Here is a 15,453-nt window from a genome sequence, read left to right on the forward strand (position 1 = left end):
ACACTAGTCATTAATGACGTCATACTACCAGCTGAGAAAGAACATCAGACTGAACGCAACAAATGCCGTATCAGTTACTGTGTGTTTTTTGTTTGTTTGTTTTGTTTTATTTGTCACAGAAATAGTTCCTTGTGACCACTGTGGGAAATAAAAAGAACACTTCCCACCAGAAATAGGCACACACAAGCGCTAACCTCACTTGTTGGAACTTTCCCCCAAAGGTCCGCTCAGGAAATAATGGGAAATGGCAACAGCGAGTGCTGTGAATATTAATGACGAGTTGTGGATCCAGCGCCCAATCCAACTGTTAATTTCCATTTTACTATTACAATGACAACGGCTGGTCTCATTGCTGTTTTCCAGATGGCACATGTTCACACCATGTTACATATTTGCAAATAAATTGTGCCAAGTTAACGTTCAGGTGGACAATAGGTGCAGGTATGTTCAAATTACCGGTAGTTCAACTTAAGGACTTTAGTTGGAACCGGAATGCAAAAAAATGTGAAAAACAATCATCACTACACCTTTTATCGATTGGGCGGCATGGTTAACATGTTGGCCTCATAGTTCAGACTCCTGAGTTCAAATACAGACTGGTCTAGCCTTCCTGTGTAGCGTTTGCATGTGCTCCCAGTGCCCATCCGGGTTCTGACACTCTAAATTGTCCTAAGGTGTGATTAGGTGAGTAAATAGTTGTTCGTTCATATGTACCTGGAAATAGGCACTGGCAAACCATTGACCCTTGTTAGGATAAGCTACAGAAAATGGATAGATGGAAATAATCAATTGACATTCAATATTCTGGATGAGACATTTGTTTTTCAAACTAATGTAAACACTCCTCCTATGTTGGATGGTTGAATAAACCTATTGAAATTTTGTTAGACCGGGTCGTTACCCTTTTTACCTCAATACCACCCGGAAAATACCCCCCCCCCCCCCCCCCCACACACACACACACACACACACAAAACAACAACCCTATTCCAATTCCCAAAGGTGTACCATCACGATGTGAAATCACGTAAATTGTGAAGGAGTGTAAATTTATTTGTGAACAAACTGTAATGTAGGTCGAACTATTATTGAGATAATAGAACAGTAATTTGGGTTCCCTCTGTCACAGTTTGGCGATGCACAATCCATGGATGGCTCAAGTAATCCAACAAATTTTGACTAAAATCTTTTTCCACGATAATTTTCCTTGATGTAAATCAATGTTGCCAAGCTGAAATATTTATATGATGGTTTGATACTCAGGGTTAGGGTTAGGGTTAGGGTTAGGGTTGATATGTTGTACTTGCTGAGGAAATTCTTCTTTTTGGACTTGTATATGCAGGAAAGAGCAGACAACAAGGCAGAGCACATTTAATAGTTTAATTATAAGCTGCTGTATACATTCAGTGATTATTCTGATGTTCATTTTGCCAGAAGCCAAGGGTGAGACCAGCAAAACATTCAGTTACAAGATCTAGATTTTTTTTTTTTTTTTTTTTGGATGCAGTCTGTTCACTTTCATTCACACAATCCACATTATACATAGTTTACTGCAAAGCAACATAAAAATCACATTGCTGATGTGTCTCAGATCTTTGTCATATCAGACTCAAGCCGGGGGTCCTCGTCCTGGTTTTACCGCTCTGATCAAAACTTTGTGTCCGATCGACAGATGTGTGACAAAAATGCTGGGTGAGCTTCAACTCTCAGTGAAAGATTTGAAAATATAAAACTTTATTTGGCCCAATGTGATGCCAGGTGGAACCCTGTTTATCAGCTTGCCTTTTAAAATTACTCAACATTTTATGTTTGCGCTGTTTTTTTTTATTTGGTTTCTTTTGCTATCTCACTCTAATGCTCACTGAACGGACACACTAATGTCGGTGCTGAAATTGCTTTTTTTCTGTTTTTTGTTTTTTGTTTTGTTTTTTTTGTGTTTTTTTTTTACATTTTCCAGTTGTCCACACAGAAACTTGATGGCACAAGAACTGACCATTAAGAAACTCTTTACAACAAGGTAGACTGCAAGTCAACAGTTGCCAGGGATAACACAGTCAAAAGAAAAATTATAATCCAAGTTCATATTTCAAAATTAAAAACCACAAAAAACGTTTTCGATATAAAAGCAAAAGACCAAAAAAAAAGAACAAAAGCAAGTTAATTTCAAGTATAACTTACTCATAGAATAACTACACAGCATTAAATATTCTCATTATACATTTTTAAATTATCTATAAAATATATTTTGGCATGTTTTTTTTTCCCATTTTTGTGTTTGTGTTACAAACGCTACTGTAGCTTCCGTTGAACACCAATGTTTATGATAATTTGTATTTTTTTTTTAAATCTGTTGAAACAAAACATTAAAGGGATTGTCACATAACAACAGGTTAATAAAAATGATAATAGTAAACTCTATACAGAGTTCCAGATAGCAAGACAAGAGTGACGATCCCTTCTATACTAGCCCCATAGTCAAAAGTCAGAAAAAAGTACAAGACTCCACGGAGCACAGAATGCGAACTTGTGCTCCGCTGGCTACAATCAAGGTTGGGTGTCGCAGATGTGACGTCATAAAACTGGATGTGAACACATGGCTTTGTCTGCCCCGCCTCTTTTTTTTTTTTTTTTCTTTTTCGCAGATAGCCACAGTTCATTTAGCTCCATCTGTGAAAGAGCATAAATACTGTAAAGAGCACAGTCTGGTGACGCTGGCGTGTCCTCGCAGATGCAAAGAAAGCTTCTCGTAGTAGTGGGGGTGGGTACAAACGGGTCGGGTAGGTCGTCATTTTACATCTGCCGCCGAAGTACATTTTGAGATGAATCCTGCGTGTCTGGTTCATTACACTAACAGAGCTCACTATACAAAGGAACAAAGAGCAGATTTCGGCAGCTCGAAACAAACTGCGAAAACCAAAGAAGGCAAATATTGAATCGTGATACAAAAAGTCATCGAAAAGGCATAACCGTACTCGGGCGTCGGCACCTCGGGTGTCCAATTTGTCCCGCTTTGGCGTGAGAGCCGGAATGCTCCGCTAGCCATGTCTATGAAGTCAACAGTAACCTGCCTGTTCACTTACTGCTTGTAGAAAAAAAAAAAAAAAGAAATATTAAGAAAGCAAACAAGAAGAAAGTACCGCGACTACAACAAAGCCACATCCACTACCTTGGCATGAGCACACAACTAGCTGCAGCACACTCTTGAATATTGCATACTGCAAATGGGTGTGCCTGGTCAAGTCCCACGGCCGGACTCTTCTTGTGTGTACGCACAGCTATTGCAGGTTATACTGTATATTTATATATGGGACGTGAGGTTCACGCAGCATGAGCTGTAAGCGTGTGGCGGTGAAGCTCGCTAAAGCACAATGTCCTTCAAGCGCTTGCTGCTGGGGGACTCTTTGTCGCGGCTGTCGTGCAGGAGCGTGTTGAACTCCCGTACCGACGGCTCACTGTCTTTGCCCTCCGGTTGCCGGAGCAGACTGTGGTTGGCGATGCGCTCGGCGTCGCGGCATTTTAGCGTGTTGTAAGCGGACGAGGGCTTGGACAGAGGGCTCTTCAAGTGCACGGGGGAAGTGATGGGGCTGGCCGCCTCGCGCCCGTTGCCGGCTTCGCGCACGGCGCCGCCGTTGGCCTTGGGGCTGCACACCTGAGACTCGTGAGTCCGTTTCGCTTTTACGTCGCCCCGCTCGACGTCCTCGGGGCCGTCCTTGCCGAAGGTGGCAAAAGTCCTCTTGGCGGTGCCGTCCTCATAATGCGGTACGTCCACCGTGGTGGCCTCGATTGACAAAGCGATGACGTTGCGGGCGTGCTCGGGAGACTTGACGCGGGCCGGCACAGGGACGCGAGGCATCCAGCAGCGGTCAGAATGTCCGAGGATGCGGCACTCGTCTTGACAGTGGAAGCCTTCGGCGGGCTCTCCTGTTCGAAAAACACAGACAATTTCATTGTTAGAACTGTTTTCTTTTGTCCATTTACTGTTTAGAAACACCCTCTAAGGCTACATATAGACAGCAGTTTGAAAAGACTCAATTCAGATTTTTTTTTTTTTCTCCCTATGCGACCCGGGGCAACATGGGGGAAGAGCAGTTAGGACATCTGCCTGACAGTTCAGAATCCCGAGTTCAAATCCAACTACTCCTTCCTGTGTCGAGGTTGCATGCTCTCCCCATGCCGGCCTGGGTTCTCTCCGGCCGCGTCGGCTTCCTCCCACATTCCAAAAACATGCATGGTAGGTGTATTAGCCATTCTAAATTGCCCTTTAATGTGACAACTGTGGTTGTTCCTCCCTGTATGCCCTGTGATTGGCTGGTAACCAGTTCAGGATGCCCCCTGCTTACTGCCCGTTGGAAAATTGATGGATGGTTGGACCTGTATCTGATCTTTTAATGGCAGATTGAACACAGATCCAAGTTTCTATGTACTATTTTCTAACATATGGACATTTGACTGTAAGCACTGAATAATTATGGACCGTATTCGGCAAAGTGTACCATAATATGAGCATTAAAACATAAATAGCATTTTGTACGCTGCCAAATTCTTGTCAGGAAGAACCTTTGCCTACTTCCAGGCTTCAATGTGGAAAATCTATCGAGGGCTCCAGCGACTCCGAATTCATTTATGTATTGTTAATCAAAAGACTTCTAACACCTTTGTGCAATTATTATTATTATTTTGGGGGTTGGAAACACAATATCATCAGAGACCGCTTGAAGCAACGCGATCAGATATCTCACAGAGACACCAGACAGGTTCCGGTGTTGTTGCCCCGGTTCCTCCCTTTCTCCGCGCCTGTCATCTGGCACCGACTCATAAATATGTAATGATGTTTTACTGTGTAGTGAATATGAGATTTGTCTGCAGTCTGTACAGACACACTTTTCTCATTCTGTTTATCTTTAAAAAGGGAATGACTTTCAGAACAGCCCTCCAGCACAAAGGTGTCATGCTCTCCCGTCGTCTGCAGACTAAATTACCTCATAGGATTGATTACAAAACGTTGGCCGCAGCACGCCTTTTAAAGATGATTGAGTCCCATAAAAGATGACAATACGTCCGCGGTGGGCCGTCCTGCCGCACAGATATGCGCTGACACATTTTTGCGCTCCAATCTGCTCATTGAGCATGAGCCAAACTCCATTTCAAGGGGCCCAAGGTGACAAGACAGGATCTCAGAGGGGGGGTTGTTTGCAATCGACCCAAATGCATACGCTTACATTTGGCAATCGCAGCTTGACAGATCACCTAATTAAAATCATTAATGATCTGTTTTTCTTCTTTGGTTCCTCGCACCTCAGCGAGGGCTCTGGGGATCGATAGCTGAAGATTAGAGATGCGGTTGTGACAGGTTGCTAGAGACCGCCCTCTTACATTACAGTCCAATCAAACTGACAACGTGGGAATGTGCAAGCAAACATGATATTCGTAAAAATGTCACTTGAGACCGATGTGAGACCACCGCGGCACCAAGAAAGCAAATCATGGGTGACCGTTGTCCAAAAGATGACATACTTAGGTCCTGTCACCTTTTATTGGGGTCCGGTCGATAAAATCAAACATTTATGGACCTTTGAATATCGGACAAATATAATGGGTCAAATGGGTGATATTATCCGATAAGTTAAATTTACTCTAACCATTTTGAAGCAGTTGTAAATGAGTGACCCCGGTGTCATTTTTACAACACATTGGCCTGGAAGTTAACTGTTTTACCCACAACCTAAACCTAGAAGTTCATACAATAAAATATATAGTGCAAACATTTCAAAACTGAAAATAAATGTAATTGAACTACTATTAACACTAACATGCATGACAATGATTATAGCCCTTATAACTTCAAGAATGCATTCTATTGCTATCACTCTATTGATGTATTTTTTTTTTTTATTATTATTATTGTTGTCACTGTTGTCTTCTGCTAGTATCCGGCAACTGGTACCAGGTCAGCCTGTGATTGGTGAAAACCCACTTATACTTTATGCCAACTGAAATGCAATGGGAGGAAACAATATTTATATCTTTTATTATTTATATATTTGTTTTTATTAGTCATGCAATTAATCAATAACATGTATTTTTGTTCGGAAATAAAATCAATAGGGCCTGAAAAAATCCATAAAAGTTGGGCCCTAATATTTAGCAAATGGAAAAATTATGCTATCAAGATCACTTCCAGAATGAGAAAATTCAATCTATTGTTCACAACCCGCACTCTTATATTTGCATGGGGGATGATTGGAGTTGCTGCACTGGTGGCAATCAAGCCGACTCAGGGTGCGAAGCTGGGGTTGTTGTTTCAAAATGAGGGATCCAATCAAACGTAAAAATGTAATCACAGCCAAAAGTCTCTTCAGTTTTACTTGTTCTACAATAGCGGCTGATTCCTGAAACCTTGATGATGCGTTGTCTTTAATTGGCTACCTGACTTAAAAAATGTGCCCTACTCCTCGGATGGAGGTTTGCACTTTGTTAATAGGGACAACTAAAAACATACATGGATGGTATTAAATGGTAAAACAAATCAAATTGGGTATAAAAGTAGACTAAACACTGACAATGAAACAGCTTATTAGGACACTTAAAGTGGGCTGGTACAGCATGTGTCAAAACCCTGAAAGGACGGGATAGCTATGTTTATCAATGTTTATCAATCAAGTTTCATGATCTTGTGTCTTGCTTTTACCATAACCTGGAATGCTGAGTAAATTAAAGCCATTCTCTACAATGGCTAATTCCATTTTGAGGTGTATCGGCAATGGACATCTGGTAGTGTTGCCGTAGAGACCACACCAACCAAAACAATATCATGATGTTATATGATATGTTCATACTGCAGGGTTTAATGCTCAAGTTTGATTTTTGAGGTCCGAATTTTTGTGTGGTCGTTCAGATTTCCAAATAAATGTGACAGGAGTGTAAAGGCAAGACAGCCCAGAACTGTTCTGCGTGAGCGTGTGATGTCACACATAGCCAGCATGCTTAACGTCAGTGTTTACGGAAGTACCACAATGACTGCCCGGATGGAGTAACTGGCTATAGTTCAATTGGCTGTCATACTGGAGCGAGAATATTTTCAATTTGTTGCATTTAAGTAGTATATTGATGAGGGGAAGGGAGAGGTTTGTGGCCATAGTATTTTATGCGTTACCAGCAACGTCTCGTTTGCTCACTCAAAGCGCGCGAGTTGGTCGCTCCAAGCGAGAGGCTTGATCGGTTTGAGCTAGTGAGAGAGAGAGAGAGTGCAAAAAAATGGAATTGGGTCACTTCAGCTTGCGGTGTGAACATGGCCTTAGAGAATCAACACTTTTGGGAGATCAGACCGACACAAGACTCTATCAAAATCACAAAAAAAAACCAAAAAAAACCTCAAACTGAACAGAATGTTTTTCTTATTACATTTGCAACAAAACAGATTTTTGCTATGTTGTTTTTGAGAGAGTACACAAATATTTACACACATTTAAATCCAAGCAAATTTGTTGGTTCAATTTTACAAATTATGCAGTGTCTCACTGATCACAGCACTAATAGTAGGAGTAGTAATAGTGGTTTCGACCGGTCTTAAGCAATATACAGAATCCACCCTGACTGAGACCGAGACATGATAAAGGAAAAAGTTTTCCAATTCCAAGATGATTAAAAATTGGTCTTGAGACCAATGTTGAGACCAAGACGAACTTGAAAACTGCAACTCTCGTATCTAGACCACCATCTTCTCTCTGTTGTTGTGTTTGACCTCTTTCGAACAATAAGTACCAGTAGGTAGCTTGAATAAGCAATGATACACAGATACAGGTGAGATTAGAGTGTCATCTGCAAAAGTCAAAGTGTGTATTGGGAATATTTGTTGAATTTTTTTCCCCCCAACACTTTCACATTAATGTCACCTGATTCATTCCTTTGTCCAATTCAAGGTCTACCTTTATTTTATATGAAACATCTTTAGAAAAGTCTCCCATGGCACGTTTGACAGTAAATCTCTCAACTGATAAAAGATTTGCCACCTTCTTGGTAATTAATGCCGCTTCCACCGACTCTTTCGGCTTTTTTCTATAGCCTAAAGCAATTTCAAAAGCATGAAAAGCCTTTGGGGCACAAAAAGAAACACACAAGCTGTATGCTCCCTACTTAGCAGTGCATGCATTTCCAGTGAATGTTTTTTTTTTTTTTCCTACCCTCGCTCTCTTGGTTCCTTTGGGGTCTATGGGAGAATAACCGGGGTTGTAAATGGCATTGTTGTGAAAGCTAAGTGCCATTAACACTCACACATCCTGTCTCTGCATGGAGCTTCATAAAACACAGATGTTGCCCTAAAGAACCGTGACGAATTTGAAGAGGCAGAATTGAAATAAAAAAGTGACCTCTGACAAAGCACAATCTTCTCCTATTCTCCCCCCCAAAAAATGTACTCGTCAAAGATTAAGTTCGGGATTCATTGAGCTTCGCTCAGCTTTGAAAGAAAACTGCTGCAGAAGCAGCAAAGATGGCGAAGGCACCTCCTGCTATGACTTCTGAGAAGAGCATGGCTAATCAGCTTCAAAATTGATTCTCAGTCTTTATTCACTGTGATTTTTTTTTTTTTTTTTATATAATTACCCCTAACCATCGCGTTGGTGTTCGCAAATGTCGGTGAAGGAAGCGGTTCTTTCGAGCTTGTCAGGGTTCTTTCAAGGTTGCCGAAGTTTGCCAAATATTCACCAAGTTCTATCTTATTTTTTCCCCCTAAATACATTCAAAATATACTTGCGACATGAGCAGTATAGGAGAACGTTTCACCTTGGTGGAATTTTGACCGATCTCTGGCGTTATTTTGGTGAATGTTGACAACATTTGACGCACCTCGATCAGCTCTAGACACACTATATTTGCCAGCGTTTACCACTTTTGGGACTTTGGAACAGAGTTCTGTGCCATCCATGTCTGAATGATTAAATGTCAGACCTATAATTGTATTGGTATGGCTAGGCGTATTTTATTCAGCAACTCCAAAAGACAGATAATATAACATCTGTTTTTTTTTCTGGTTCATCTGAAGGAAAACGTTGTCACATGACAACGTACATCTTCGTAAATCTTATCAAAATAAAGGCATAAATGTTTTTCAAAGGAATAACACAGCAAATTAATAAGTTGCTTCCTATTCCAAATGATTACCAATTTCTTTGAAAAGATAACCTTACTGTTTGAGAGTGCTGATACCTGAAGAAACCCTATTAAAATCTCACGTACCCACAGGATTACTCATACCCCCATTTAAGAACCATTAGTAGACCAAAAATAGAACATAAAAAGTAAAGCAACTTATTAGGGATCTCTGATGAGAGATGAAGGATTGTTGCATCATTTCCAGGGCTCTTAATGCTCATGCAGGTAACACGACACAGGTCTTTAGAAAAAGTAAGGCATTAAACATAGGCAGACTTCACACTGGACTGGTCCTTGGTCAGTCACAGGCACATTGAGACAGACAGCTGTTCACATCCATAGTCAACACCATCACTGTGAGGGAACTAAATTCAGGCTGTTTCCACAGAAGTCAGGCGAAGGCACAAGTACATCTCAATTCCAGCTGTAATTTAGTTCTGGCCAAGTATCACGGTTTACAGTTACTTAAAAGAGAACAAGCCCAAACATTCTTGACTATTTCCTCATAGTTTGTCACCACGCTCATTAAATTCTGAGCCTCTCTTCCTCTGATGAAGATGTCTTAACTTCCTGGCACAGAGATTTGAGGAATCCCTCAGCCCCGACAAGCTCATCGCTAAATTTGCCATCGCCTCGTGCGCCGCACGTAATGATCCCCTCTTGTCATACAGCTGGAGGTGATGTTTGTGTGTGGTTAATGGAGGGAAGAAGAAAAAAAAAAAACAAATCAGCGAAAGACTAAAAAATCCCCCCAGACGGGAACAGGGAGGAGATGCATTCACTGTCTGGAGGAGCTCGTCAAAAGAAACTCCAAGAGTTCTTTTGCGTCAACTTCGGCAAACACGCTGGAAGATCTTGAGCAGTGATGTCATCCGATGAAATACGCCAAAGAGACGGCCGGTCAGTCCGAAGGTCTGGTTGAGACACTAAAAGTTTATTTTCAAAGAATCCACAAGGCGAGTGGCTGATGCAGGAATGACACACTTTAGTCAGTCTGCTCTCGCAGCTTGATGAACCCCAAAGGGAACCAGAAACAGAACTGCGGGGTGATGAATCATTTGACGGGGAGAATGGCTGCCACTTTGGGCTCCAAACTACCTTTTTGTATTCCCCACTTTGCACTGACACTTTTGTTGTCGGTGCGGCGAGTGCCCGCACTGTGCTTGTCATTTGAAAATACACGTTCCGCCACTGACAGGCAGACATGTTGATGCCGCCGTGATGCCGGCGTTATGAAAGGGAATAATTAAGAGCAATTTACACCTTGATATGTTATACGTGCGTCTAGAATGAAGTGACACTTTGCTTTGATACGCCACTTTTCTCTTCCGCCGTCACGGCCTTTGAAATTAAACTCTATCAAATCAAAGTGCTTCGAAAAATCTATCTAGTGTGTGAAAAGACAATTATTCGAAAGAGGGAACAAAAAGGTACCTTTACAACAGGTAATGGCAAATTGGCTGCATTGAAATATCACTTTTTTTTTAACAAATAACCTCATCATGAATCTGGTCCAGGCTTTCGTGAAACAAGTCAAGATGGTATCATGCAGGCTTGCAACGGTTACTTTTATAGTTGTGAATATGTCGATTAATATACAAATCAGATTGTTTTTTCTTAAAAAAAAAATGTTAATTTCCTTCTTTTTATCAGTAATTTTCTAACTGACAGATGCAAATTCCACTAATGTCAGAAAATCTGTGTTTTCATCTTTCAGATTCAACACAACACTAATCCGTGTGCTTTCATAGCGGACTGAAGATTCTGGTCATTTGCACAATTTTAGCTCTTTTTATGATTAATTGAGTATAATAAAAAGTTATCGATTAATTTTAGGGATTGTAGAGTAACAATAACAAGTGTTGGTATCAGACTGATACCCGGCATTATTTGAAGGTATCCGTACTCACGATGGCACCCGGTAATAGTATCGGTCACCTTCTTGGAGCTATTTCATTGTTAATGTGTAATTATCCCAAATCAACAAACTTTGTGTGTGTGTGTGGGTAATTCTACTAACAAACTGTTCATTTTGAACCCGGTTCTGTTCATCAAAAAATGTGCAAAAATTAGGAAAAAAAATCTTAAAGCAGAGGAACAAAAACTCAAACAAATGCCGTTTTTATGAATGTGCTAATTGTAGAGGAGCAAATCAGAAGTTTTCAAAAACTACATGATTAAAAGTTTCAGTTCAACCCACAACATAACAAGGTTTTGAATCATGTGATTTGCAATGTATGAAGAGGTGGTGACAAGTGCCCCAGCTCTCTTGAGAGGGTTCCTAGCTTAAAAAGTTAGAGGCACATTTCATCGCACGCATAAAGTACTTTATCTGGTGCTTGTATTCGGTATCTGATCTCTTCATTTGACAGGTTACAAATTCAAACACATTTTTCTCCCAAATCAGCAAATGCACCGGGGCTCACCAGCCTGTTGTTTTGTTATTTGAAACTGTGTAGAAACCCTAAATCTTTTCAAGGAGAGTGTGTCGCGGCGCTCGCGTTTGTTATGAGGACAACACGGCAGCCGACACTCGCTGCCATGTTTCCATGAAAGGGGGTAAAATTTGCTGCTCGACAGCATCCACCCGCAGCTCTCATCACGCCGCTGCATTGTATCTTTGACAGTGAAATGGCTGTTTTGTAATTGCACTCCGTATTAATTTTCCATTCTGGCAGCCACACGGCGAAGATTGATTAAATCCAAATTGTTACTACAGGCCCTTGATGAAGCTGTTGCCGCAGAAGCGGATATAGACGAATCATATGGGAGAGCAATTCAAGGGGAAAAATGGCAAGCGCCATCAGCGCAGAGGCAGGTGAGAGCGGTAACCGGTTTGGGGAGTTGACTTCATGCTCACATGTAGTCATCTAGTCAGTCCCAAGCACAGCAGTGGAACGGGCGCTACGGCCAGCTTAGTCTCGGACAAACAGCCTCATCCACCACTCACCCGAGAGAGTCCGAGCCTCGCTGTCATCCCGGCGAGCCAATTCGGCGCGCGCGCCATAAATCAGCCCGCAGGCTCGGCTCCAGCGGGAGCGGCAAGATGGAGTGTGATGGTCTTGTTTTTACAAACAGTAGAGGGGCACCCTTACCGCGCCGGGCGAGCCATCACTCTCCGCACAGCATCGAGTCCCCTCCTTCATCCCGCAGCATCTGCTTCTTTTATATGAAGCTGAACCCGCCACCAGCACCAAAAACATCCCCGAGATTCATCCCGCGCAGCTTCCCCGCCACAGCCCATCCTTTATACGTCTCCTCCTCCTGTCCTCCCCTTTCATCTCATCAGCGCTGCCGTCCGACATACGCGGCTGTAATTAAATCTATCCCTCATCCGAAATTCTTCTCATTTCTGCCTGGAATGACTTCAAGTCAGGCAGTCATATTAATTGTGAAAGAAATTGGAATCACTGGGCGGTCTTGTTAGCTACTCCGTACGTGCGGCGGAGCCAAGGTTCAAGCGATAGCGCCAGTCAATTTATGAAGAACGGATCCAGCGTCGAATCCATCACCGGCAGAATGTCTGACAGCCCGTCACTTGCCGCACGCGTGGCTGTGCCCTCCCCACGGCTATTAAAACATGTCACTTCGGCTTAATTCTAAGCTATAAATGCCATTCCGTAGCTGCACTTGCCCGATTGTTGAAAAACAAACGGGCCGAACCGCACTCCAGGTTTTGACCTTGGCCGCTGGCGATCCAGCAGCCAGCAGGTTTTCTGGTGTGAGGAATGAATTACCTAACCCGTGTTAACAAACAATGCACTCGTGTCTAAATTGGTACAAACAGCAGCTGTTTAACAGCTGTGCAGCAGCGACGGGCGGGTGGAACAAACACCCAACAATGGACGCGCTGTTAATAAATCATTATATCATTGTTAAGTTCAAAGGCACGACCGTGGGCTATTGAACTGCTGTGTGAAGTACAAATGCGATGAGCGTTACAATAATAACGTGGGCGGGCGCTTTCTAATATCCAGGAAATGATGGGATTCTTGCACGGTATTGTACCTGGTGAACACCATCTGTAGCATAGGCAGAACTTTTATTCTCTTTCCTGGCTTTTGGAGTGGTATAAACAAGCTACAATTAATAAATGGATATTACGTCGAAAACGAAACGGCCTGTTGCAAAGCACTACATTTGCAGTGGTATTTTGAGGCATTTTCAGTTTTTTTATGCCTCATATGCCATTCAAGTTTGACAATAATGACAATGTGCGTCAAACATAACAAAATAAAGGCATGCCACGGGTTACGAAAGAGTCACAATAGCACAATTCGGCTAGAAGTTGCTTCGTTTTCCCATTAATTTGCTCTTAATTTGAAAAGTAAAATGTACTCTTCCTGTCACGGGTATAAAATAACATGAGTTTCCTGAAATGTGTAGGGATCCTGTTAAAATTTGACTTTCACACTAATTTGGGTCATTTTGAAAAACATATATTTTTTAATTGTTACTTTACACAAAACAACATAAAATATTAGGGTGTTTTTCGCAAAACAACAGAAAAAATATTGGTTTGTTTCATTTAAAAACAACCAAAAATGTTCGGACAGTTTGACACTAAAGAATAGGACCAATTTTGTCATGTTTTTAGAGTAATTTTAGTCTAGCTTGGAAACCGGAACCTCAAAGTGAAGCAGACCTGCAAACCACTGATTTAACATTCTGAAAAGAAAGCCAAAATAATTTCGTCAGACGCTAGAATGAAACGTCATTCAAAAGTCGAGTTTTTGTTCTCTGTATCACAAGTCGGCAGTAATGAGAAATACGGTGCTATGTTATTGACCTTAATGGCACATTTAGACAAACACTCCATCTGGAGATTGGAAAATAAAATAGGTTTGAATATGAATGTTTTCCATGCTTTTTAGGAGCAAGTTCTCAAAAGACAGAAATCCATCAAGGTTAATGGAAGAAACTTTCTATTCTGTAATTACTTTCCAGCGTTTGCAATAAAATATGCAGTGTGCCGTTCGCCACTGTAGCAGCACAAATGTCACCCTTGCCAATTGTCAGCTTTTCTAAATTGCCCTCCTAAAGGTAAGCTTTGCAATTAACCTGTGTTCTGGCTCTCCTGGTCCATGTCGAGAATACAACACCTCCCAAAGATTCCATGCAGCGGGTGCCTGGCATCCCAGCTGTGCACATCTGCATACTCCCCATGTGACAGCAGAGTGGACTGCCCGCTCCCTCGTATGCGATCGTCTCATTTTAAGTCAGTGGAAGACAATTTTAAATATGTGTCAGTTTATATTCAGTGTTTGAGCTTGACTGAGCTCACGTGCTAATTTGGTCCTAAAGCCCTCAGTCTGAGGCAAAACATAAAGGAGGGGGTGAGCAGTGGTATCTTTAGATGTGTTCAGCATTTCATGAAAGGTAGATAATGTAATATATGTTGTACTGATCATACGTACAAAACTTAAACAAAATAATAGCATGTTTTGAAAAGCAGTCACAATAACACAATTTGTCACGATGCTACCTATTGTTTCCATTAATTTACCCTCAATTTGAAAGTAACATTACTGTTTCCGTCACTGCAATAAAAAAAAAAACATAAACTGGATTATTCGATACCTGCAGAAACCCTGTCAAAATCTTGTGTCCAACTGTTTCTATCGGAATGGATTTTTGAATACATGTTTCTGGCATATATGTAGCTTTACAAGTGTATATTTGCAACCAAACATGGCTACCGAGCATATTATTATGTACTTTCTGTGAAAGATGGGAGAATATAAGTCAAATTGCGTGACTGTTACAACTGGGATTGCACAGGGGCAATCCACACCACTCTGCCCCCATGTCGAGAAATCAACCCTATCTCCATTCCCCCGCCTCCCAGGGTCAACAATCTATTTCCTGGACGTATTCTGTGATTGGCGCGTGTTTACCGACATGATGAAGGGGCAACCAAATATGATATAGGGGCAACAACCTTGAAAAACTTCAATTCATAAATGGCGTTTCAAGGGTTAAATGGTGATTAAAATCAGTTTCTTTGTTTTAATACACATTCAGTGGAATGTGTCTCTACATTTGTAGTTAAATATTGCATAGTAGCAAAAGTACACAGATCCAAATCACGCATTGCAAGTTGTGTTTTGATATAAATCTGTTATCCCATGATCCACCATAGAAAACTCTAATCCCACTTTGTCTATTTTCATTTCTTTTCCATTATTTCATTGATTCATGACGCTGCTTTATTTTGCCATGTGGAACAAGCAAACACAAAACCTTAGCGTTGCTAAATATGTGGACTTCAGACAAGGACAGCAAAATCCAAACCCTTTCTCT

At 41.5% G+C, this 15,453-nt stretch overlaps 1 protein-coding gene across 4 annotated transcripts in view; it reads right to left on the minus strand.

Moving 5' to 3' along the window:
* Positions 1-1,366: 1,366 nt before the first annotated feature.
* Positions 1,367-15,453, minus strand: part of pcdh19 (protocadherin 19) — a 73,334-nt gene continuing 59,247 nt past the window's right edge. For all 4 annotated transcript variants that reach the window (XM_088432096.1, XM_088432094.1, XM_088432095.1 and 1 more), the window contains exon 5: positions 1,367-3,921. In XM_088432096.1, the coding sequence (XP_088288222.1) occupies positions 3,359-3,921 (563 nt within the window). In that variant the 3' untranslated portion in view covers positions 1,367-3,358. The remainder of the gene's footprint in view (positions 3,922-15,453) is intronic.

The sequence above is a fragment of the Hippichthys cyanospilos genome, chromosome 13 (assembly GCF_059441005.1).
Source record: "Hippichthys cyanospilos isolate Australia breed blue-spotted pipefish chromosome 13, RoL_Hcya_1.0, whole genome shotgun sequence".
NCBI classification, from domain to species: Eukaryota; Metazoa; Chordata; class Actinopteri; order Syngnathiformes; family Syngnathidae; genus Hippichthys; species Hippichthys cyanospilos.